Consider the following 26,831-nt stretch of genomic DNA (forward strand, 5'->3'; position numbering starts at 1 on the left):
TGAAATTGCAGAACTCCTCCCTCTTGCGATCCATGAGACCTTCCGGAATGTGATGCTCATGGAAAGCTTCACTGAATTCAGCCCAAGTAGTGATTTGGCCGACCGGGCGCATAGCTTCAAAGTTTTCCCACCAGAGGCTAGCAGGGCCTTCGAGATGGTAGGCAGCGTAAGTAACCTTGTCGGCTTCGGCTACGTTGGCAGAATGTAGCTTGTGGGTGATGCTGCGAAGCCAGTCATCTGCGCCGAGGGGATCGACGGAATGGTCGAACTTTGATGGGTACAGCTTGATAAAGTCATTGATTGACACCAAGTCATTTCACTGATGGCGTGCAGTGTTTTGCTCAATCCGCTCTAGCAGGCGGTTAGTCTCACGCTTGTTTCTTTCTGCCTCCAGCATTACTTCGGCCAGAGAAGACGGGTGAGGCAGATTTTCACCCCTAGCTGCACTGGCTTCCCCCTGCTCCGGGGCAGCAGGGTTGCTGCGGGTGTTGACCATCCTAGGAGAAAACAAGACAACGGTTTAGATAAAGATGGCTCAAACTTAGCAAGGAAGTACAGAATGTAATGGATAACACGGAATGCAGAGATGTTCATCCGTATGTCATGGTAATATAAAACTTCCATATATATACCAGCGGTCATACACATCATACATAGTTTAGTACAATCCCAGGCTACAGTACAACTATGATGAAAGATGTTACATCTCATCGGAGGCATTCCAAGCTCCTATACATTATTTGTCTACACCTCCGGAATTGATTACACACAAAGTCATATTCCACAAGTCACGCAGGACAGTGGAGATACAACTATTACAATACTAGTGATACTACTACTAACTCAGACAGCTCCATAGTAGTCCTCATAGAAGTCACCTCCATAGCCTGGAAGTTCAACGTGATCATCCGGGAACAAACGGTCCTGAGGAGCTTGTGGACCAAAGGGGCTAGGATGAGGGTCTTGGACCAACAAACGGTGGTCTGCGGGGACGACGGGGTGGGGTGATGCCTCCCACATCACGCCAATCCACCATGTCTGGCAGAGCAGATCTCACAGGATACAGATCCCTTGTATCCATACATCCTGCTTGCACCGCAGGTGCAAACCGAGTCAATGTGGCCCAATGATCGGCACGGGTATTGAAAAGCTCCAACCTCAAGGCCCGATTCTCTCGGTCCTTATCTTCGAGCATCTCGGCAGTGGTACGGGTTAATGAGTCCTCCTGAGTGGAGTCAGCATAGATAGCCTGAAGATACCCTTGCGCTCCCGGAAGTGAAGCTGGCATGTAACGGAAGTTGGTGTTCCGAAGCAGGCCAGTCCGGATTCGCATGATGGTCATCATGGAATAGGCAGCATCCTGCACAGCCATCTCAACAGTAACCCCGAGTCCATAGGAATAGTGAAGGGGCTCGGTAGATCCAGGATAAGAAGGAAATATCCTGACGGTGCAGAAATATTGGCTTTGATTAAAGTCTCGGAATTGCTCTTTGACAGTGTATTCGGGGTACCAACGGTAACCCGTCTCGATCATTACCCGGACTAACATAGCAGTATGATCGGGCACGTCGAGGCACCGGGTCAGGCGAACCACTTGGTTTTGAGCACGGTTGGCCATCTGAAAGCACAACCACAATGCAAAGACATTAGAATTTCTAGGGAAAATTGGACAGCATAACAGCTGTAAATGCTCAGAAAAAGATTTGAGACATCCACAACAGTCTGCAATACCACTCAACAACATCATATCAAGGTTCTGATTCAATTAGCAACATACTAAAATGGTAGAAACTGAACTGGGGCTTGTAACAACAATCCTATAAGCTACTACGGATTAGTAACACGTGAACCTGATAGAAGAAGAGAGCCTAGTCCTTAACCCACGTTGAATGAGAAGAGAATGACTCAGATCAGAGGACATAAGGTAAAGGAGTAAAAGAGCCTTACGTTCCCTTCCACAATCAATTCCCCTACATATAACTAAAGCATTTCTAGACTCGACATCAACCAGTTTGGCTCAACGAACCTACAGGTAGTCCGGCTCTGATGCCAACGCTGTCAGGACCCCGATTCCAAGTCACATCGATCTAGCCGGTAACACCTCATATCACATTGCGGCCTCACGCACGGTATCCCACGGGTGTTGCCTTACCATGGCCCGGGACCGTTTGCGCCTTTTGGCTCACGTATATGATTGTGTTGCTAGCATCCATATGACAGAGAACCCGGGCCGACATGGCTAGTCATGAACGCAAAGCGGCACAGACCTATGGAGACAGGCATACATGAATCACATCGAGCATGTCGGTCATCAGCGAGTGATTCTGGGCTGTAGCACTGGGCTAACAGGACTCTGGGGAACCCGGGCTATAGCAGGCTAGGTAGGACTCCGGAAGTCACCGCGTGACATTTCCCCGAAGGGACAGACATAGGAACAAAGTGAAACACATGCCGGCCAGTCAAGTGTTCTGAGCAGTAGTGCTGGGCTAGCAGGACTCCGGTGAACCGGGCTGTAGCGGACTACTATGGCTCGAGGAACACTAGACTACATTTCCCCATAAGAAAGGCTGCCAAGGATAAACAACTAGATTGTCGGATCCCACTCATACCAAGCATTTCAATCATACACACAATATGCCCGATATGAGTACATACAACATGGCATCACAACAAAACTCTACAACTCAAGTACTTTATTTAAAGGCTCCAGAGAGCCATACATAACATGTTCATACAGGTAGGGGTCACATGACCCGACACTCAAGTCATACAATCATACAAGCACAAGCGGAAGTAAATAGTCTGAGTACAGACACTAGAAAGCAAGAAGGCTTCTCGAAGCCTGTCTATCTACATAGGGCCCTCCATGGCCAGGATCACCACCTGGGTGGCTAGTCACTCGTCGACATCAAGGTCTACGTAGAACCCATCGGAGGGGGTGGTGTTGTCGTCTGAAAATAGTAATTAAGCAAACAAGAGTACAAAGGTACTCAACAAGTCTTACGACAGAACCTACTATACATGCTCATTCTCAAGAAGGTGGTGGGGTTATTGCAGCAAGCCAGCTTTGACTCTTGGCTAAGCTATCCTACAGAACTCCACTAGTAAAATAGTTTTCGCACACGAGTCCACTACTCACCAACACAATACTCCACCGAGGATCCTCTCTCGTCATCCTACGAGAGGGCCATCCTCGGTACTCACACTTATCTTGAGTCTTTTAGTAGTATCCTTTAACTTGTCTATGAACTATATAGGCAACCAAGTAGTCCTTTACCACGGACGCGGCTATTCGAATAGATGATGTTAACCCTGCAGGGGTATACTTCTTCATACACGCTTCCACCACTTACCGCCGTTTACACGACATGTACTCGGAAACCTTCAAGCAGAAGCCCAGCGAGGGTGTCGGCCACGACCTACCTAAACACTTAAGTCTCTAGTCCAGGTTTATCGCCTATCCAGGTTCCATCCGCAGGGAGTCCGGCCGAGGTTTCCACATACGGCCCCGAACGATGTGAACAGGGCCCCGAGACGCCAAACGGGCGCCCGACATACCCGGCCACAGTGTATCTACCGCAACATAGCCCACCCCTAGGGTCAGCGCTACACACGGCCGCCAACACATAACCTACAAACACCAGAAACTATTTGCAACTCCTGGACAGAGTACTAGGGTATTTAAGAAGCCAAGAGGGTCAATTAAGGATCCCAATGCATGGTAGTAGCTGAATCTTTAAATCACACATACAGATCTCAGTTCTTAGGGACGGCCTCAATGAAACAACCCACCATGTACTTCTACATGGACTCTCATTGATACTTTAACCAAAACATGTTCAACACATCCCTCACATTACCGACATAAATATTTCACTCTAGCCCATCACCCAGATGAACCAGACCTGACACAACTCTAAGCATAGTAGGCATAGCAAGGTAGGAATCACACACATGGCTCAATCAACTCCTACACATGCTAGTGGGTTTCATCTAGTTACTGTGGCAATGACAGGTCATGCAGAGGATAAGGGTTCAACTACCGTAGCACACAGCAGTTTGAATCGCGTTGTCTTAATGCAGTAAACAAGAGCAGAAGCGAGAATATGGGTTTGTATCAGAATGATCAATGGGTTGCTTGCCTGTTGTGGAGGTAGTAGGGTACTGCCCTTCAGACGGATACTCGGGGTTATCCTCGGAGGCAGAACCTACCACGAAAGTCACACCGAACATAATCAACACATGGCAATATGCAACAATATGATGCATGCTATGACATGGCAATATGAAAGTGTCTTGGCCTAATGCAAGCTAAAATAGAAGGGGATGAACTCATTTGAATCAAAGATTCAAATATTAGCTCATTAAACATGGCCTTATTAGTGCATTACCTTATTCTGCTTAAACAGCAAGGTTAACTTGTTTTTTCATGCATGAAACCATTACAGATGGATAGATTGAATTTTTCTGATCATTTTTCATATATAAATCTTTGCATTTGGAGCTATGGTTGATTTTCTATGATTTTTAGAAGTTTTGACTATTTTCTGGAATTTCCTATTAAAGAAAAATTCCAGTAATTGAATTAATGCGTCAGCATGACATACGTGTGACGTCAGCGGTCAACTGGGTCGGCCAGGTCAAACCTGACTGGTGGGCCCTCTCTGTCAGTGACTCAGCTAATTAACAGAGTTAAATAAACTCTAATTAACTATCAGTGGGGCCTGGGCCCACATGTCAGTGACTGAACTAATTAAATTTAGTTAAAACTAATCCTAAACTAATTAGCAGGCTGGCCCCACCTGTCATAGACTCAGGGGGGGTCTACCTGGGCCCACACAGGGGTCAAACAGGGTCAACTCGCCGGTGGCTTGACGCCGGCGACAATAGACGCGGTGGAGGGGCTCGGGTTTGCGTCTCCGGCGACCAAAACGACGGCGGAGAGCAGCTATATGATGCGGGGAGCAAGCCGCATCGTTTGGTGGAGGAAGTGGGGATCGGGGAGGCTGGGAACGACGCCGGCGACGACCTTGGCGGTCGCCGGAGTTCGGGCGAGGATGAAACCGAGGCTACGGGGCGCGGCGAGGCGCGGGGAGTGGTGCGTTAGGCTCCTGGGAACGCGTGGAAGATGAAGGCGTGCTCGGTGGCATCCCAACGTGGCTATGGCCACGACGGCAACGTGCGGTGGCGGCGGCGAGCTTCGGCTTCGATGGCAGAGGGGGTTAGAGGACGCGGACGAGCGCGGGGAGAGGGGGAAACGATGGCGGAGCTCACAGCAGTTGCACGGGAGCGAACGGCGAGCTCGGGGAAGGGCTGGAGCGAGCGGGGCGGCGAAGGGGATCTCTGGTGGCCGGAGTTGAGGGCGAGCTCAGTGCAGCGTCTCCGGGGCGAGCAAGCGCACGGGGCTCGGCCTACTTGATGTAGTCGACGACGGCGGAGCTTCCTGGCATGTCGGGGCAGCGAATGGACGGCGGTGGCTGCGGTGAAGCTTGTCGGCGGCGACGGCTGCACTCGGCAGGAGGGTGGGGAGAGAGCCAGAGAGGGAGAGAGGCCACAGAGAGAGTGGGAAGAAGGAAAGGGAGACGTGGGGGTCGGTGTGGCACTCGTGGACGCCTCCAGGGCGTCGGCGGAAGCAGGAGGTGGCCGGCGTGTGGCCGCGGGCGCCGGCCACGCGCTCCTCGTCCTCCTGGCGAGAGGAGGGGGACGACTGGCAAGCGCCAATCGGCTGGGCAGAGCCAGGTGGGCTGGTGGGCTGCGCCTGGTAAGTTTCTCTCTCTCTGCTTTTTCTGATTTGTTTTCTTTTTCTATTTTTCTGCAACTGTTGGGCTTTATTAAAAATACGTATACATCTTTAAAAATCCTGAAAATAATTAGGGGCTCTGCTTAGATTATTCCCAACAGCCCACACTTATTTCCAGAATTATTTGAGCATTTAAATTATTTTATAGCATTTAAATGCCCAAATTCAAATACTTATGATTTAATTCAAAGAATCCATAATGTCCTAGAAAAGAGTGCACCATTTTTGCCAGGGGTTTTAGCCCAAACCAGAAATGGTGAACATTTTGTGAAGGGCATTTTGGGTTCATTGAAAATAATTTTAGTAAACCCTAGTTGTTTCGAGGGGGTGGTGGGGTTTCTGTTTTCCCCATTTCAAATTTAAGGGAATTTAAACATGATGCACACTCTAATGCTTGAACTAGCTAGGGCGTGACACTGGGGGATTTCAGAAACAAACGTAGGCAATCGACAATCATTTTCAGAAGACTGTAAAACTCTTGTCTTTGATAAACAAACTACAAAGGTGCTTCTTATTACATCTCAACAGACTGAGTGTTTAAGTATAAAAGGGGCAGAGCAGCTCCGCATTCCAAGCGCACGGCTCGTCTTTCTTGTGCTTGACGTCGTAGAGGTGGTACGCTCCATTGTGGAGCACTCTGGTGACAACGAAGGGGCCTTCCCAAGAGGGAGCATGCTTGTGTGGTTTCTGCTGATCCACTCGGAGAACCAAGTCTCCCGCTTGAAATGCTCAACCCCTCACGTTTCTGGCGTGGAATCGACGCAGGTCTTGCTGATAGATGGTTGATTGGATCAAGGCCATCTCTCTTTCTTCTTCCAAGAGATCAACTGCATCTTGTCGTGCTTGTTCTACTTCTTTCTCTGAGAAAAGCTCGACTAGGGGCGCATTGTGGAGCAAGTCACTCGGAAGTACAGCTTCGGCTCCCTAAACCAAGAAAAATGGGGTTCTGCCAGTCGACCGATTGAGAGTTGTCCTCAATCCCCACAATACTGATGGAAGTTCATCGACCCAGGCTCCTGCTGCGTGTTTGAGGTCACGCATCAGTCGGGGTTTCAGTCCTTTGAGAATCAATCCATTTGCTCTTTCAGCTTGTCCATTCGACTGGGGATGGGCGACTGAGGCATAGGCTCGAGTACCTTGTGAAGCACAGAAAGTTCTGAACTCATCAGAGTCGAAGTTTGATCCGTTGTCAGTGATGATGCTGTGTGGAACACCATATCTGAATGTTATATCTCTGATGAAGCTGACAGCAGTACTGGCATCAAAGTTCTTGATAGGCTTGGCCTCGATCCATTTGGTGAACTTGTCGACTGCTACAAGCACATGAGTGAATCCACTCCTACCAGTCCTCAGAGGTCCAACCATGTCTAATCCCCAAACAGTAAAGGGCCAGACGAGTGGAATGGTCTTCAGGGCCGACGCAGGCTTGTGAGCCATGTTGGAGTAAAACTGGCAACCTTCACATTTGTCGACTATTTCTTGTGCCATCTCATTTGCCCGTGGCCAGTAAAATCCCGCTCGGTATGCTTTGGCCACAATGGTCCGAGAGGACGCATGATGACCACAGGTCCCCGAGTGGATATTGTTGAGGATCACTCGACCTTCTTCAGGCGTTATGCATTTCTGGCAAACTCCAGTCACACTTTCTCTGAACAACTATCCTCTTATCACAGTAAAGGCTTTAGATCGACGGATGATCTGTCGAGCCTCTTCTTCATCTTCTGGGAGTTCCCTTCTAAGAATGTATGCGATATATGGTACTGTCCAATCGGGGGTGATGACCAAAACCTCCATAATCAAATCGACTACGGCTGGAACCTCGATGTCAGTCGGATCGGTGGCACTCTTCGGCTGTGGGGGCTCTTCAGTGAAAGGATCTTCTTGAACTGAAGGTGTATGAATGTGCTCCAAGAACACATTGCTGGGGATGGCTTCTCTCTTGGAGCCTATCTTTGCCAGATCATCGGCTGCTTGATTTTTTAGTCGAGGGATGTGATGGAGCTCTAATCCCTCAAATCTCTTTCCTAGCTTTCTCACTGCATTGCAATAACCAGTCATAGCCGGGCTTCTGACATCCCACTCCTTCATTACTTGATTGACCACCAAATCTGAGTCGCCATAGACCATGAGGTGACGAACGCCGAGCGAAATGGCCATACGCAACCCGTACAGAAGTGCCTCATATTCGGCTTCATTGTTGGAGGAGTCAAAGTGAATCTGGAGAACATAGCTGAGTTTGTCACCGCGGGGGGATACCAACACCACCCCAGCACCGGAACCATTCAACATCTTGGACCCATCGAAGAACATGGTCCAATGCTCCGAGTGGATTTGGGCCAGAAGTTGTTGTTCGATCCACTCGGCGAGGAAATCAGCTATTGCTTGGGACTTGATGGCCTTCTTTGCCTCAAATTTGATGTCCAGGGGAAGGAGTTCAATCGCCCACTTTGCCACTTGACCAGTTGCGTCTTTGTTGTTCAGAATCTCTGATAATGGAGCGTCGCTGACGACTGTAATAGAATGATCAGAGAAGTAGTGTGCAACTTTCTTCGTGGTCATGTAAATCCCATAAACAAGCTTCTAATAATGTGGATATCTTTGCTTCGACGGAGTCAGAACTTCAGAAACATAATATACTGGGTGCTGAACTTTATAGGCTTTTCCTTCTTCCTCCCGCTCGACCATGAGTAGTGTACTAAAAACTTGTCCAATGGCTGCAATATAAAGCAGTAAAGGCTATTTGCTGATTGGCGTAGCAAGCACCGGCTGGGTGAAAAGCAGGGCTTTGAGCTCTGCAAACGCTGCGTCAGCTTCGGGAGTCCACTCGAACTTATCAGACTTCTTCATCAGTCGGTAAAGAGGCAATGCCTTTTCACCGAGGCGAGAAATGAATCGACTCAAGGCGGCCAAACAACCAGTAAGCTTCTGGACATCGTGCACATGCACAGGGCGTTTCATCCGAAGTATAGCACCAACTTTCTCGGGGTTAGCATCGATCCCTCGTTCGGAAACGAGGAAACCGAGTAACTTTCCGCCAGGAACTCCGAATGTGCATTTTGATGGATTAAGCTTGATATCATATCTTCTAAGATTGGCAAAGGTTTCAGCAAGGTCAGCCAACAGGTCGGAACCTTTACGTGACTTGACCACAATGTCATCCATGTATGCTTTCACATTTCGACTGATTTGAGTGAGCAGACACTTCTGGATCATCCTCATGAATGTGGCTCCGACATTCTTCAAGCCGAATGGCATAGTGACATAACAAAAGCATCCGAATAGAGTGATGAAAGTCATTTTTATCTCATCGGGACCATACAGTCGGATCTGATGGTACCCGGAATAGGCGTTCAAAAAATACAAATGCTCACACCCCGCAGTTGAGTCGACGATTTGGTCGATGCGGGGGAGAGGAAAATGATCTTTCGGGCAGGCCCGATTGATATGCTTGAAGTCAATGCACATGTGAAGTAAGTCGTCCTTCTTGAGGACCATGACAACATTGAAGAGCCACTTGGAGTGGTAGATTTCATGGATGAACTCAGCTGCCAGGAGCCGAGCCACTTCCTCGCCGATTGCTTTTCTCTTCTGGACGGCGGACCGTCGAAGATGTTCCTTGACTGGTTTACTTTTGGGTCGACTCGCAAACAATGCTCGGCCAGTCCCCTGGGTACACCCGACATGTCAGAAGGTTTCCATGCAAAGATGTCCTAGTTCTCACAGAGGAACTGGATGAGCGCTTCTTCCTATTTGCTGTCGAGTGTTGTTGAGATATGGGTCGGAGCAGCATTGGGGTCGGTCGGGTGAATATGAATCGGCTTCGTTTCACCGAACGACTGAAATGCAGAATCTGTGGCAGGCTTCCTGGCTCACAGCAAATCACTCGGATCTGCATCCTTCTGATACTCTTGTAGTTCTACTACTGCCATCTGTGCATCTGCAATTTTTGAGCCCTTTTGGAAGCACTCTTCCGCCTTCTGCCGATTACCAGTGACGGTGATTACTCCTTTAAGACCAGGCATCTTCAATTTGAGATACACGTAACATGGTCGAGACATAAAACGTGCATAAGCAGGCCTACCTAGAATAGCATGGTAAGCACTCTTGAAATCCACTACCTCAAATGTCAACTTTTCCTTGCGGTAATTCTTGGAATCACCGAAAACCACATCAAGGGCGATCTGGCCGAGTGACTGAGCTTTCTTGCCAGGAATAACGCCATGGAAACTCATGTACTTTCACTAAGTTTGGACATCGGAATGCCCATTCCCTTCAAGGTTTCAGCATAAAGAATATTCAGACCACTGCCACCATCCATCAACACTTTAGTCAGTCGAGTGCCTTCAACTACTGGGTCGACCACCAGTGCTTGCCTCCCAGGGGTGGCTATATGAGCTGGATGGTCTGACTGGTCAAATGTGATGGCGGTCTGGGACCACTTTAGATAACTGGGTGTTGCAAGAGCAACCATGTTTACTTCCCTGTTAATAACTTTCAACCAACTTTTGCTTTCAACATCAGCAAAAATCATCAGTGTGGAATTGGCATTGGGAAAACCATCTTTATCCTTAACTTTTTTGGGAGTCCAGGGCCCCTTGGGCTTTCCTTTGAACTTTTCTTGGGCAACAGCTAAAGCTTCACCAGGAGCAGCTGGTTCAACCTTTCGCTTCTGTTTCCGACTGGAATTCCCTCCTCCGGTTTCTTGGGCGACTGTTTTGTGCTTGCCGCTCCAGAGTCGGTCTTCCTCTTCACCATTGGCATATTCGATGGCAATCTCCATCATCCGAGTCAGAGTCATATCTCCTGTCCGACCGAATTTCAGATTCAACTCCCGATACTTAACGCCTTCCTTGAAGGCACACATTGCTTGGTGATCTAACACATTCTCCACTGTATGGTGCAATTTGATCCATCTCTGGATATAATCCCTCAAGGTTTCATTCGGTTTCTGGACACAACACTGCAATTCTGTCAACCATGCCGGCCTTTTGCAAGTGCCTTCAAAGGTCCTAACAAACACTCAAGCAAGTTCCTCCCAACTATATATACTGCCAGGAGCCAACTGATTCAACCACGCTCTGGCTGAGCCCTCCAACATCAAGCGGAAGTGCTTCATAGCCACATTATCATTGCCGCCACCAATCTGCACGGCCACTCGGTAGTCCTCAAGCCAAGTGTCTGGCTTGGACTCGCCGGTGAACTTGCTGACTCCAATCGCCAACCTGAAGTTGGGAGGAATCACTGCTGCTCTGATGGCTTTGCTGAAACACTCAGGTCCTGAAACGTGCACCCTACTTCCAGTCGGATGATCTCTATCGTGGCCTTCTCTGTGAGCCCTGTTCCTATCAATCAGACCTTGAACAATGATAGATCTTGCATCAAAGCCTGGCTCTCTGGGGTCGACTGGAATTCTTCGTTCGCCGCTGTGAGGGCGCCTATCATCTTGACGCTGAGGCACGTATGACCCACTCCTCAGAGGAGGCATGGGCACTCGACGACGGTCATCGTGGTCGAGTCGATGATCATACTGCTCGCGGTTCCTGTACTGATCTTGCCGGTGCCCATGTTCCTCACGTCGCGGAGGCGATCTTGGGTTGTGAGCAGATTGAACGGTATCTGCCCCCACAGATCTGCTATGAATCCTATTCCGCGACTGAGATACTGTTGTGTTCTGCTCTCCCGCTGCTCGGAGTAAAGCCCGGATCTGCACCAAACCTCGGCCAGCTTCTGACTGGGAAGGTTGAATTGACTCTGCTATTCGAGCTGCAGCTGTGAGATTCTGGATTGGAGTTCGGTATACCCGAGTCGGAGGCAGAAAAAGTTGTCGTCGACTGGACTCACGAACCCGCTGCCGAGCACGCTCGTCGAGAGCGCGCTGGAGGTTCTCCAGTCGAGTGCGCTCAGCCAAGTTGGCCAGGCGCGCCTCCTCCAAGGCCTGGGCCTCGGAGGTTTCTCCAACGATAGGAGTGTGAAGTGCATCCATATTACGGCGGCGAAGCTCTTCCCTCCGCTGCGAAGCGAGTGGTTCGGGATGGTACTCCTCGTGGGCATGTGATGGGTCGCCGACGCCATCACCACCGACTTCACGGGTGAAGCCAGGAGGACAGCGTGGTCCATTGACCATCAAAACTTCCGTCGGGGGTCGCTGCTGTCGCACTCGGCTGCAGTCTCGACGGAGCCAGTCGACAGATCGAACATGGTGTAGAGAGTTTCATCAGGCTCGATCGCCGCGATTTGTGGGGTGGACAATTGGCAGGCCACCGCATGCCTCACCCACCGCTGAAGCCGCGATTGACCAGATCGCTGGCGCCGGCGAACAACGGAAAGCGAGGTTGTCGTAGGAGCCGACTGATACTGAGTCAACGGCTGCCGAAGAAGGACGCCGCGGACGCATGCGCGGAAGTGCGTCGCCCCGCGGACGGGGAGTGCCTCGACGTCGAGTGGAGCCTCGTGGAGCCAAGCGGAGTTGTCGGTGATGAAGATAAGCGCGCTGAGACGGATCTCGCGCCTTCAGCCAATCCTCCACCGGAAACCATGATGACGGGAATCAGAAAAATGACAACTTCTCCAACAAACTGCTAAGACACCTGCCCCACGGTGGGCGCCAACTGTCGTGGTTCTAAGACTGACAGTAGAATGGGGGGTAGGTATGAAGAGGCAAGATCCTAGCTATGGAGTAGTTGTACACACGAATTTACGAGTTCAGGCCCTTCTTGGAGGAAGTAATAGCCCTACGTCTCGATGCCCTGGGACGGTCGACTGGATTATGTGTGTGTGTGTGTGTGTGTGTGTGTGTGTGTGTGTGTGTGTGTGTGTGTGTGTGTGTGTGTGTTTACAAAAGATGCAAACCCCTGTCCTGGAGGAGGGGTGGCTTATATAGAGTGCGTCAGGACCCCAGCTCCCCTCCGTTATGCGAGGTTCAATGTACATAAAGGTGGAGCGTTACAGGTAACGTCCGTATTAAAGTGCTATAAATGGTAGTTAAGGCTATGAGTAAACGCCTGACCGTTGCTGTGTAGAGTGGCTCCAGATCTTCTGTTTGTCGAGTGACTTCTGTGACGGTCGAGTGACATTGATTCTTCCGAGTGAAATGTCTCTGGTCGAGTGGATGATGGTACCCTTTGAATGCTGCTGGCTTTAGGGTGATGTCCTTGGGGAGGTAGTCTAGGTCAGGCCTATGACCCTACCTTAGGTACATAGCTTCATCAGCTGCAGCTTGGGGTCAAGCCGGTGTTGAAGGAGGGGGGAATGTGATGGACGTAGACACGGGGGCCAAATCCAAAAGCACAGCGAAGGCCATCCCAAGAGATACCGAAGGCCCAACCGCAGGTTCGACCCGTCCACCTGAGAGATGGGTGGATAAGTGAGCATGCGGGTGTGTGTGTGTGAGGGCATCGAGAATCTGCTCTCTCTCTCCCTCTCTCGAACCCTACCTCTCCTACCCCCAACTCCCGTGTACTGCCATGGATTCGAGTTAATAGAGGTAGAGACCGTAACAATCAATTTTTCCATCATAGATACCATGCTGGGATAGTGATCATTTTACGCATATTGTGATGAGATAAGCTTTTTTTTTTGTGATGAGATAAGCTACCATCGCTCGTCGACCGTGTCATTGTTTCTTCGTTTTGGTCCAGCAAATGGGATGAGGAGGCCAGATCCAACGGCTACGCCTGGCCGATGGTACGGTGCGCAGGGTAACCGAGGCCGCTCGCCGGTCGACCGACGCAGAGCATCGGCCAACATAAAAAAAAGGAACTCATGTCCCTGGACGGCCCACTTCTCAGTGATATATCAAATTAAGTTCGGAAGGAAACAAATATTTTCAGTCCACGCAGTGGACGACGCAGGCGACGAGAGCAGAGGACGACGGCCCAGGCAAAAGAGAATCCGAGACCGCCCCCTCCCTCCTCCCAGTAAAAGATCCACTACCGCCGTCGCCACGCACACCCACTTCTACCACGCCTTCCTTCCTCCTCTTCCCCTCCCCCTCTCTCCCCGGCGCAGCGCAGGCCGAGAGGTGCCGTACCGTACGGGGCGCTAGGGTTTACTCCGCGCGGCTCGGGATCTCGCGCCCCCCCAATGCAGCCCCCGCCGCCGCCGCCGCCGCGTCGCTGATCCCGTGGCCGCTCCCTCCGCCTCCGCCGCGGCAGCGCCGCCATGGCGCGCCGCCACGGGTGGCAGCTCCCCGCCCACACCCTGCAGGTCCGTTCGCGTTCGCCCTTCTTTTATGTTCCTCTGTGCTCGAACGCGCAATGTGCCTCCGGATCTCCCCGCCGGGGGACCGGAATTGTTTCCGCTTCGGCGCTTCCGAGGCCGAGAACCCCGCGCTGTGGCGTTTGAAAGTCTCCCTGTGCCTTGCCTGCGCGATGCTGGCGACTAGCGTGTTTAGGTTAGCACGAGAAGTAAACTACTGATGCGCGCTGTTCGTTTTGATCTGATGCGTTCCCCCATTTTTCGGTTCAATCCTAGTATTATTCCGTAGTTATGTGTGTCTGATGTGATGGACTGATGCATTATCTTTACCTGCATTTTTTTGGGTGCTACTGCGCGACTTTACTCTGTACTGTGTATGTTGCCCATTTCTGCTGTTCCGACGCGAACTAGTGCATGGATTTGATTTTCTTAGGTTTACCCTGATGCCATGCTGCTCGAATTTCACGCGGTGCTTCGTTCTGATCCCGTGCGCAATGGCGCGAGTATGTTTCTGCTCTAATCTGGCATTTTTCTCTGCAGACAATTAAACTGTTGTTTTTTTGTTGGTTTCCTCTTGGTCTCTTCTGTTCTTTGTCTTCGATGTGATGGGGGATTTTGGCCTTGGACTTTTGGAGTTGGAGTTTCGCGGCTTTGGCCGCCGCCGCCAACTCTGTTTGTTTTCTTGTCTCCTTCCTGTTTGCACAACCAACTCGCTTTAATTAGTTTTGCAATTACAGGCTAACTACAAACTGTGTGAGTTCCTTTCACTCGAATGCGGAACTTTAGTTTGTTTAGTCCTCTGTGTGTTGTCCCCATGGTATGGGTGCATCCGTGTTCAAAATGACGGGTTTTCAGTTCAATGGCGTTCACCTTGCTGTCCTGTACTGACATGGTATCCCAGCTTAATTGTATGCTGGTCCTGGCTAAACACATTGTATCTGAGTTCTGAGGGAAGTATCATTTTAAAGTGTGAGCCCTGTAATAAGAGCTTAGTAGTCAACTGAATTAGCGAGTATTTCACGACTAACAGTTAGATATTTTCACTGATTCTTGGCTTATGACCTGAGTTATGGAGGACACGACGCTTGGTCTATGCATCTGCTCCTATCAAGCGTATCCTCTCTTTACTTGAGAACATCCAGTTAGTAATGGCTCTCTGGTACATGTACAGACCGAATCACCCTGCTTACCTTCATCTGATCGTCTTATCTCCCCTTCCTCCTTAAATTTGAGATAGAAGTTTAAAAGATCAAGCAAATAGGCAAAGGTCTTTTTATCTTTGATCTTGTACTAAACAAGAGATCTGCAATATCTGAGCAAGCGTGTTAACTGGTTATCTTGTGTAAAATATTAAAAAATTCACATGTAAATTTGATGGTTTTATGCACTTCAAATGCTTATTGTTTATGAAAAACCTAGGGTTAGGAGTCCTTAGTTTGCTTTCAGCTTTTTGTGGAGGTTTTGGTCTTGCTTTTCTGCTCAACCTGTGGCGTCTTGGTTGGATTCACACTTCCTTCATGCTGGTGTCACCACAAACTACAAGCTGTTTGATTTTTTGAAACAAGTACACTCCGACTCCCCAGGCCATTACTCATTAGTCAGATTAAGGCTGATGCTAGCTACTCTGGCCTAAGCTTCCTCCTTGAGCTGTTTTTATTTTGTCTAGTTTTAGCCCTAGTGGTGTTTGTCAGTGCTCGGTTCACGTTATGTTTGGTTGGTTGTGACCTGTGTTTTCTTGTTGATCATTCGGTCGATGGTTTCATGTCCTGACACTCTTTCTTCTTCTATAAATGTTCGAATGCAGTTCTCCTTCATGGTTCGGAAAAAAAAATTGAATGGTGATTTTTTTTGGCAGGTGGTTGCTATAACAGTGTTCTTCTTGCTGTGTATAGCATTCTATGCTTTCTTGTCTCCGTTTCTTGGGAAGGACCTGTATCAGTATATTGCAATCGGTGTTTATAGTTTTCTGGTAAGGTTCCACTTCCTCTATTTTTATGCATGGATTGAATCCTGGAATATATTTCATTTGATATGCCTCTTGTATCTGTTTCTGTTTATCAGGCTTTATCGGTACTGATTCTATATGCTAGATGTACTGCTATTGATCCTGCTGACCCTGGCATCCTGATTAGCGTCAATGGTGCACTAATCTATAAATCAGAAGGTATGTCCTGATACCTGATGAAACTGCTATTGAAGTTCAAATACTAATACATCATCCTTTTGATTAAAAGCAAACGTAGACACTCAAGAAGAAGCTGGCAAATCAGGATTGGAAGCCAACGAGGAAATCAGAAAGCATAGATCATGTTTAGGAACTGGTTGTTTTTGTTGTGCTATTTTTAAGAAAGAGGATTGTCGCAAAGAAGATGAAGCTTACCAACAAGAAAATTATGCTGAGGAGGCACTCTTTTGCACCCTTTGCAACACAGAGGTACCCAGCAAGCAGAATATATCATACTCAAGAGTTCGGACTTCGGATGCATTTTATTCTTTTGTTATAGCCATGGTAGTTCTGGAAAATGGATGCAATGCAGATGCTTGCATCCATTAATTAGAATTTACCTGTTTCTTGAGTCCATATCTATTTTACATGAATTTAAATGCTATAACTGATATATTACAGCACATGTTAAAGAAGTCTGGTATAAAATATATTATTGTTTATGTGTGTGTCACTTGAAAATTTTGTCCATTTGCATCATAATGTTTACTCCCTCTGTTCCAAAATAAGTGCCGTGGTTTTAGTTCAAATTTTAAAGACCACAACACTTATTTTGGAACGGAGGGAGCAGTATTTAGGCACTTCTAAGACTTTTGGGAACAGGCAATACACAGGGTTTAAGGAGGGACTCCTTTGTGATATACTTTCTGTAGTAAGTTAGTTGCATCTGCCTTTGTCGTGTACGCAGCACAGTTGACATGATGATATAGAGACATAAATGCCCAACACAAATCAGCTAAGTTAGCATCGATGCAGTAGCTTGTAAAAGAAATCCACAAGGATGATTAAGGAAGGATGCATGCATGAGATAATTCCATAAATTCTGTTTCTGTTGAAAATAAGCATAACGAAGCAAACAGGAGTGAGGCAAAAGGACAATGTTTGGAGATTAGATCTGTTATAGTCATTGGCAGCTACAATTTATCCTGTCATACTATTTTATCTGTTTTTGTGCTTCTGCAACATTGATAGATTCGGAGTAGAACATTTTATGTCTGCTTGCAACAATAATAGAGTCCTTTATGTTTACGCAAATGTGCCGTTATTCTTAACTTCTATTCGTATTGAAATGCCCTTTCCTTTGTGTATTGATGCAGGTGCGAAAAAATAGTAAACATTGTCGGAGCTGTGACAAGTGTGTTGATGGTTTTGATCATCATTGTCGGGTAGGTGCCATGCTGAAGATTATGTATTTCATTCAGTCTTTCTACCCTTTCTCCACAGTTTGTTGGTGTGGATTTTCTGCTCTCTTATTTGTCCTTTTTGATGCAGTGGCTGAACAATTGTGTTGGAAGGAGAAATTATATGACCTTTTTGTGCCTTATGGCTGTGAGTCTTGCTTGGGTATGTAGAATTACCATAGGAGTGTGAAATTTGATGTCCTGAAAGCATTTTTCATGTTTCTAATTGTACATTTTCGTTATGCATAAAGCTTGCGGTTGAGTGTGGAGTTGGTATAGCTGTGTTTGTACGTTGCTTCACTGATAAAGCAGCAATTGAAGAACAAATAGGAGAAAAGCTGGGCTATGGTCTTTCACGAGCGCCCTTTGCAGTCATTGTGGTAAATGTTAATGCCTTTTTCTTATCTTGTTTTGAGGCATATAGCTGTATCTTTGGATTTCACCGTAATTACTTTAATATATCCATCTTCATTGAGCGGTCTTTGTAAGGTGCAGAATCAAATCAGTGGTATGTGGTGTAGTATTGCTGTTGATCTGAGGCAGGGTGTTGACTTAGTAGGAACACTTGAACGTAATTTAATTTTATTACATGAGGACAGAACAGAGTTTCTAACTCTGTGCAGCAGCAGTTGTACATAAACGCTGCCACTGCTGCAAATTAGAGTAGTAACTTGGCCTTTTTGCCCCAAAGGAATAATTTATGATCACAATGGCATCATTTTGCATGGTTAGTACTATTTGAATTATGTATACTGACATCTATTTGGCCATATAGTACAGTACTTTAAATTGAGCTAGTTAGTTACCTTTCAAGCAATAATAACTTGTAATCGATCACTGCATTGAAGTATATAACACCATAGAGCTAGTCATACGATAGTCAAGCACTGTATTAGAGTATATGACATGGCTAGCTCAATCTTAACTCAATACATCCTTGGCTTCAGGCCCTGAGTACAGCTCTTGCTGTGCTTGCTTCAGTGCCCCTGGGGGAGCTGTTCTTCTTCCATATGCTATTAATCAAGAAGGTTCGTCACTTTGCTATTCCTTGTCAATACTGTACTATAATTTTTGCAAGGAATTGATTATGATACCGCTTTGTTACAACCATTTTTCAGGGCATCACAACTTATGAATATGTTGTGGCAATGAGGGCTCAGAGTGAACCTCCTGGTCTCTCTGTCAATGATGAGCAGCAAAGCTTGCCATCTTCTCCCATGAGTTCTGCACCAACTGCTTTCAGCGGGAGCTCGTTCGCACGGCACTACAAAGGTGCATGGTGCACTCCACCGCGCATCTTTGTTGACCAGGTGTGTTTCTTATCCAGTGCTACGTCTAGCCTTCTAGGCCGTATCAACTGTCTGTAGTTTGCTAACCAAAATCAACTTTCCATAGAGTGAACTGTCGGGTGTTTATGTTTCTATCACTGGAAGCACATCAATTTGCTGTGCTGTTTACTTTTCCAATGATGGGATTATGCTTTCCACGTTAATAAATCTTATCAGAAACCTGCACTGTTATGTGCAAGATGTGTTCTGTCCATCATAATCGTTTTCATTTCGAAGTTGAATTTTTCTCCTACTTCTTTGGCCTATTTTAATCGTCTGTATCACATCACAGGACGAAATCATTCCACACTTGGGACCTGGGCGATTACCTTCAACTGTTGATCCTGATAGCACAGACCCGGTCGAAAGAGCCAAACAACACGCCAAGCGCCAAGTTCGCATTAACCCATGGAAGCTGGCAAAACTGGATTCAAACGAGGCCATGAAAGCCGCAGCAAAAGCCAGAGCCTCTTCATCCGTGCTGAAACCGATCAATAGCCGTTCCCATTACGACGCCGACCAGTGCTCCAGCGATAACCTCAGCTGCAGAAGCAGTGTAATGAGTGCTGATACTAGCAACCACATCGACACTCGGTCTGGCAGGAATGCTCCGTACAAGTCCCCTTATCCACCCAGCATAGCAAGTGCAGATGACATTGAGCTGTATCCTCAGACACCCAGCAGCTTCCAGAGCAACTCGCGGACTCCGACGCCCATTGCAGAGCACCATCCCTCGAAGCATTTCAACCCAATCTATCAGACATCAGCCAACAGGTCCCCATTCTCAGCCAAAGCAAATGAAGCGGCTATACCAGAAGCCAACAACGCAAGGAGATTTAGTGTGCCGAACACAGATAGATCTCCTCGGTCATCGGTTTACTGGGATCAGGAAGCTGGCCGGTTCATGTCTGCGCAGGCAAACCAGGGACCGAGCTCTCGGGTAACCCGGCCCGACCTTCTGTACACCGGTCAGTCTATATTCTTTGGTGGACCTCTGATGACAGATTCTGCGACGAGAAGTTTCAGAGACCCTGGCGGCTCGAGCCAGCGCTCCGGTGTGTCTCGGCCTCACCAGCTCCCCGTGTTCATTCCCGCTGATCCCCAGAAAGATCACCTCCCCAAGTTGCCATGAAATGAACTGTTTTCGGAGTATCCGCGCGAAGCACCTGTTTCTCTGCTTCATGGTGGCATGATGCAATGTATAGTTCTCAGTTCTTGCATCAGACCTTTTAGGTTATGATTTTGTCAGCTAGGTGGAAATTGAAATTAATTTAGTAACGATTGTAATACAGAATCATGAAGTCTCTTTTGTTTATCAAGGAAAAGGATGTCTAAGCTGTTGGATGAGAAGGGGATAATCGGATGAGGGTGTTGGTGAGGGGATAAGGGATAAGGATGTTATGCGTGTTAGATACACCTGGTCGGTTGGCCCCAAATGTTAATCCGATTACTACCAGAAATGTCAAGAGTCCCTTTTTTCCTTTCTGGCCATCTTCTTCGATGGATTATTAACCTTTTTAGCAGATTTGCTAAGCCTGAAATTTCAGTCACCTAAAGTTGCATCTTGTTTAGATGGAACCTGTACTTTTATCTGATTTGCTCATCCTAAGTGGCTTGAATGTTTAGTCACCTAAAGTTCCACCTTGGCTAGCCTAAACCTGTGCTTATTTTATTGGATTGGGGCTAATTCCTATTTCCTTTGTAGTGTCAAAAACGTTCTTATATTATGGGACGGAGGGAGTAATTGTCTAAAAAAAATTCAGTGATTCAGTCACGCTAAAGTTGCACCTTGGTTAGCCTAAAATTGTACGTCTGGGATCATGCAACTTTAGTGCGAGTTTCCGTCTGAGGTTTATATATGAAGATAAATGAGATGGGAATGGTTGGATGTTGATCCTAACGCTTTTAAAAAGCGACAGAGATATATATGAATATTTCAGGCAACTTACAGTGACACTCCCACACCTTTTGGCAAAAAACAGAAGACAGAATGCACTCACCTTCTGTCTCACTCTCAGAATATATCATAAAACGCGTTTTGACTCGTTAAGACAATGTTTTAACCAACAATTAGTTTGTCATTTCATGTCCTTGTGTGATAGTATGATATAAATATAAACACCGTTAGATTCGTATTTAAAATACCTGTGAGTACAATTTTGATTTTTGAAGTCACGTGCTTGTCTTAACACACTGGCGTCTGGCGGAGCTATGGTGAGGGCGGGGAGGGCTCAGATGAGATTTTTTTAGCAATTTACACCCCAAAAACCCTGGCTTAACAGAGCAAAGTATTTGCGCAAGAAAAGAAAAATCAAAGTAGTGCGTTTGATATCGTGAGACGTAATCGCATAACTTTTCTGTGGTCGCTTGTGATATGCCGACCATCCATCCAAGCAAGCAATCCAGAATCCAGACCCTTCACCCGCGGACTGAACTGTCCGTCTCCGTCAGTCTATCTATCTAAATCTACGTATCTCAGTGGCTAGAAGCCTACAACCTACAATCATATTTTACGGTCCGCTTTCGCACCACTTTCTGATGAACCCGTGTGATCCGTTAAGTAGGAGGATAATCCAGTAAGTGGATGTGGTGGCTCCGCAGGTTTGGTTTGGCCCCTTTCAACTGGCCGGTCGGAGCGAAAGCGCAGGTGCCTGTCACCCGAGAAATGGCCTTGCCCGCGGGCGACAGCGACGTTTCCTTACCGCGGTGATGCGCGGACGGTCGCCGCTGCTGCGCTCGTGGCGAAGAAAGAGAGGAGCGGCCGCTTCCCCCTCCGTCCACTCGGTTCGGTCGCTCATCGTCCGGGTTCTACGTATTTTGTATCGGTTTCTGGGTGCGACCCAAACAAAATCTTGAGTAGGTGTCAGCGCGAGTGCCGCTCGTCTCGTGTAATCGTGTGCATCGCTCGCAAAATATCTCCCGGGTTCGGTCCCTCGCCGCTGATAACCTTGGCGTGGTGTGGACGAGTGTGTACGTGCACGCGCGGGTGAGACGCAACCGGCGTCAGCGCCGGAGGTGTGATGCGTTCATGCCGCCACGTTCAATGAATCGCGACCGGTGCCGCGCATGCACCGGCACGCATGACGCGCCGCGCCGATACACGGCCGCGTACCGTGAACTTGCTGGCGCCGGCTGGCACCGAGGTCGCGCGAGCCTGCTACGGTCACCTGGGATGGGAGCCGTCCGTGCCAGCGCGGGCGGCGTGACGGCGGAAGGCCGTCTCCGGACGACACCTCCCGCGGCTTTCCCGGCGCCGCCCGGCGATAAAGACCGCCGTGCGCGCACGACCCGGCCCCGTTTCCACCCTCCGCGGTGCACCGCGACGCAAAGGCAAGGCAAGCGTTTCCCCTCCGGGCAACAATGGAAAGGGCGACAAAAGCCCGATAAAAATCCGGCAAATACACATTCCGGCTCCCGCCCAAGAAAAACTTGCCGGTCACTGATGGCGACGTGCCTTCTGGCCGGTGGCGCCTTTATTCGGAGGTTTCCTCCGGGCCGTCCGCTGGTCGAAACGCGGGGCCGAGAACGGGAGGCCGGATTGGACGGTGGCGCACCGCCCCCGGCGGAAGTGGAAAGTCTGCAACGGAAAACGCTGGAGGTGACGTGCACCCATCGCTCCGGAATACGCCGGGGCAAAGGAGCTCCCGTTCGGGGTTCTCGGTGCGGCGCACGCACATGGCCCGGCCGGGGCCGGAATACGCTGCCTTTTTATTGCCGTGGCGAGGACGGACCAAGGTTTGCCGTGCAGTGCTGGCTGGTGCCCGATCGATCTCTATCGTGGCACCAGGCGTATTTTTCTTCTTCCGAAATCTTATCGAGTATCGAGCGTTCGAGTACCGGGGACGTGTGTCGGCTCGTGCCACAAACGGAGCTCACGCGTGCTCCCCGCTTAATAACCCGCATCCCACATTCCCACCAACCAAACTCGTATATGAAGGATAACGTTTTGTATGAAATGAATGTACCTCACTGACAAATAAAAGGCAACCCCACTGAATGCTACGTCCCCGCATTAGCAACACCAAGCAATATCGGCGTGCTCATCCGAGCAAATTTCAAAAAAAAGAGTAAAATTATCTTCTTAAGCGTTTCCAAGATTTCGCAAATGCAGAACCGGATTTTAAATTTCCTGTTTTCACATCTAACGGATCAGTTTTGGATAATCATAAATTCTACTCTCTCGGCATATCAGAGGGGGTACTACGTATTTCTAATGATTCGACAATTTTTGAGTGCCGTGATATATTGAAGTTTAGACTTATTATGGGAGATTTTAATGTAGCTATTCCGGGAAACTTTAACATACCAATTCCGATAGACTGCGCCTCTTGTAAGAAAATTGAGAATTAGATGACTCTATTTATGGGAATAGTTAGGAAAAGACATTTGGTGAAGTCCGCAAATTAAATACAAATTTTAAATGGATAGCGCGACCGCGCGTGTGAAAACATTTTTTTCAAAAATCTTATCGAGTATACCGAGCTTTGAGTACCCGCGGCGTGTGTCGGCTCGTGCTACAAAGGGAGGTCACACGTGCTCTCCCGAACACGTATCCCACCGACCAAACTCCTTCATAGGAAGGATATTATTTTGTACTCCCTTAGATCATCTTCAATAGAAGATGTATATTTGAAGATGTAAAAGTAGGTGTTGTATAATTTACATCACCAAAAAGTGTGTTTTACATCTCCAAAAAAGTCTCAACTTCAACGAATGATGTATATTTGGTGATGTAAAACTTCTACTCCAACACATGATGTATTTGAACATGCAAAATTAGCTCAACTACTACATCATTTCAAACATAATTCAAATATAGCAAATTCGTTTGAAGCAAACATAGTTTTTAAAATATAACTAAACATAGTTCAAACTACTGCATCCATCAAACTACTACTACTCCTAGTCTACTCGTCATTGCTCTTGAACTGCTCCCACAACTCCTCCTTGCTGGGGTCGTCGCACTCATCGTCCTCCTCCTCTAAGGCATCCCAGTCCGACGAGTCAGACTCGACAGGGATCACCGTCGAGGGGTCGACTTCCTCCTCTTTCTTCACCGCCTTCTTTTGCTCGGCCTCACACTTCCAGAAGAACTTGCACTTGGCATGGACATACTTCGGATGCTCCCGCGCGAATCTCACAGTTGCCGCCTAGCTAGTGGTCTGGTGGGCGGACAGGCGGTGCGGCGGGAGGCGTGGAGGTGGTCGCGCGGTGGGAGAAGAAAAGGGGAAGTGGCGGTTGGCGCGCAACTGACATTTTACATCACCTGGGGGATGGAGATGCAAATTTACATCTCCAACTGTTGTATTTTACATCACTTGGAGCAGGTGATGTAATTTTTTTTACATCTACATCATTTGTTGAAGGTGTGCTTTTAGGCCTTTGAGATGTAAAAGTTAGTTAATTTTTGCTTATACATATTGTATTGGAGATGCTCTTAGGGAGTATGAAATGCATTTGATATTTAGTGGGGTGGACCCACTGACAAATAAAGATGACCCCACTGAATATTGCAAATACCCCTACATGTGCAAGGAATAGATGACTTCGTGGCATGAAATTATACAAGGTCAGGAACATTCTCTGTTATGTCTACTTACCATAGGGAGTTTGAGCATCAATTTGGTGGCAGACTAGTGCAAAGAGCAGGAACCTATGTATCCCTGGAAAGAGCAGGGCATTTCATTTGGAAGGTTCTGCGAGGGTCTTTACCTTGCTACAGAATATTAGTTGGGCATCATGTCCCCTGTATGACGTAGTGTCCAATCTGTAGGGTGGGGCATGAGGATATTCAACATAGTCTATTCACCTATCGAAGGGCAAGAGATATCGGGAGAGATTTGGGAGTGAATGAGATAGTGCAACATGCAGTGGCTCAAGATAAATCAGGATCGGTCACCCTGGAGATCTTATCAAGGCAGAGGGGGGCTCGAATGAAGTATCGAACCCTGAACTGGTGATGGTGGCGGCCTGGTATATATGGTGGCAAAGACATGAATTCGTCAAAGGGGAGACAATCCAGATGCTAGAGCGAACAACTATCTCCATATGAGTACTTGCTACTAACTATGTCAGAGTCTATATTCCAAATCATAAAAAATAGACTCATGAATTTATGTGGAAGAAGCCTAGAAAGGGGATGATCAAGATAAATGTGGATGCGTCGGTTTCTGGGGAGAATGGAGATTGTGCGACTGGAGCTATAGCACGAGATGGCCAGGGTAATTTTGTTGTCGCCACAACCTGGTTCCTACCATCCGTGACTTCTGTGGACTCAGAAGAAATTCATGCCATTGGAAATGGGTTATATTTGGCCGGACAGATTGGATGCAACAGTGTGCAAGTTGAGTCAGATTGCAGCTTTGCGGTGGACACAATCAACCATCCTGGTAGCTACCAGGGGCTTGACGTTGCAATATTGGAAGAGTGCAAAGAATCATCAAGAGATTTTGGTAAAGTGATTTTCACACACCATTTCTGGGAAGCAAATGCCATGGCAGATGGATTAGCTAAACAATGTTATAGCACTAGATCTCCTAGTTTTTGGGATTTGTCTATCCCTGATTTTATTTCTTTCATGCATGTAAATGACCTATCCATTATGTGAGAAATAAAGTTTTTTACTGTCAAAAAAAGATGACCCCATTGAATGCTACTACCTCCACAAGGCCGCCCGTAATGGGAGTAACATAACTAGTATCATGCATGACGAATTTTGATGAAGTGGCACAGAATTAAATGAAGAAATAGAGAGTTGAGTATCATATCATGATACCGTATCATAATAAATATTGTATTACTATGCGTGTAGGATGGTAATAATTAAGGTCACGTATGATACTATGCATTACGAAGATAGTATCATATACTAGTATCATATGCATGATATGAACTTATAATACTATGCACTACAGGCAACCTAACTAAATTCGAAAATCTTGACGTGGTTTTAGTTCAATGAATTATTTGCGATTGGAGGGAGTATAAGAGCAAGTACAATAGAGTTATATAGACGGGCTATAAGAGATGCCTAGTTAGATCAGAGGAGAGGAGAGAGAATAGAAGTGGACTACAAACTTAGGCCAACTCCAACAAGCCGACGCATTTGGTCCGCATGTGTCCGTTTGGGCTGAAATGAACAGAAGTGATGGGCCAACGCGAGACGGGTGCGACGCACATCCTCTCTGTGTCTGCCTTGGGCTCACGTGTCGGCCTACCAACCACCACACCAGTCATATTAAATGGCACCCACCTACCTCGGGCCTGCATGCCAACGTCTTTTTTAAATGGTAAGCGTCTGTGTAGGAGGGGGCAACCTCATGAAGGAAATATGCCCTAGAGACAATAATAATGTTATTATTTTATTTCTTTATATCATGATAAATGTTTATTCTTCATGCTAGAATTGTATTATCAGGAAACATAATACTTGTGTGAATACATAGACAAACTAAATGTCACTAGTATGTCTCTACTTGACTAGCTCGTTAATCAAAGATGGTTATGTTTCCTAACCATAAACATGTGTTGTTATTTGATTAACGGGATCACATTATTAGGAGAATGATGTGATTGACATGACCCATTCCATTAGCTTAGCACCCGATCATTTAGTATGTTGCTATTGCTTTCTTCATGATTTATACATGTTCCTATGACTATGAGATTATGCAACTCCCGTTTGCCAGAGGAACACTTTGTGTGCTACCAAACGTCACAACGTAACTGGGTGATTATAAAGGAGCTCTACAGGTGTCTCCAAAGGTAAATGTTGGGTTGGCGTATTTCGAGATTAGGATTTGTCACTCCGATTGTCGGAGAGGTATCTCTGGGCCCTCTCGGTAATGCACATCACATAAGCCTTGCAAGCATTGCAACTAATGAGTTAGTTGCGAGATGATGTATTATGGAATGAGTAAAGAGACTTGCCGGTAACGAGATTGAACTAGGTGTTAAGATACCGACGATCGAATCTCGGGCAAGTAACATACCGATGACAAAGGGAACAACGTATGTTGTTATGCGGTCTGACCGATAAAGATCTTCGTAGAATATGTAGGAGCCAATATGAGCATCCAGGTTCCGCTATTGGTTATTGACCG

At 47.4% G+C, this 26,831-nt stretch overlaps 1 protein-coding gene across 1 annotated transcript; it reads left to right on the plus strand.

Annotated features, from left to right (window-relative positions):
• The first annotated feature begins 13,707 nt into the window (after positions 1 to 13,707).
• On the plus strand, positions 13,708 to 20,209 carry LOC119356438 (protein S-acyltransferase 21-like). Its single transcript, XM_037623392.1, has 10 exons — positions 13,708 to 14,005; positions 15,852 to 15,965; positions 16,058 to 16,160; positions 16,231 to 16,430; positions 17,318 to 17,386; positions 17,493 to 17,564; positions 17,653 to 17,781; positions 18,349 to 18,429; positions 18,520 to 18,711; positions 19,022 to 20,209. Exons 1-10 carry the CDS (start codon positions 13,961 to 13,963, stop codon positions 19,859 to 19,861), a joined length of 1,845 nt encoding a protein of 614 aa, XP_037479289.1. The 5' UTR covers positions 13,708 to 13,960; the 3' UTR covers positions 19,862 to 20,209.
• The last annotated feature ends 6,622 nt before the right edge of the window (positions 20,210 to 26,831 follow it).

The sequence above is a fragment of the Triticum dicoccoides genome, chromosome 2A (genome assembly GCF_002162155.2).
Source record: "Triticum dicoccoides isolate Atlit2015 ecotype Zavitan chromosome 2A, WEW_v2.0, whole genome shotgun sequence".
Taxonomy (NCBI): Eukaryota; Viridiplantae; Streptophyta; class Magnoliopsida; order Poales; family Poaceae; genus Triticum; species Triticum dicoccoides.

Coding starts and splice junctions, on each gene's coding strand:
- LOC119356438 (XM_037623392.1), top strand. CDS start 13,961: ATGGCGCGCCGCCACGGGTGGCAGCTCCCCGCCCACACCCTGCAG. Junction 16,431..17,317: donor GCACCCTTTGCAACACAGAG/GTACCCAGCAAG, acceptor GTATTGATGCAG/GTGCGAAAAAATAGTAAACA. Junction 18,712..19,021: donor CGCGCATCTTTGTTGACCAG/GTGTGTTTCTTA, acceptor ATCACATCACAG/GACGAAATCATTCCACACTT.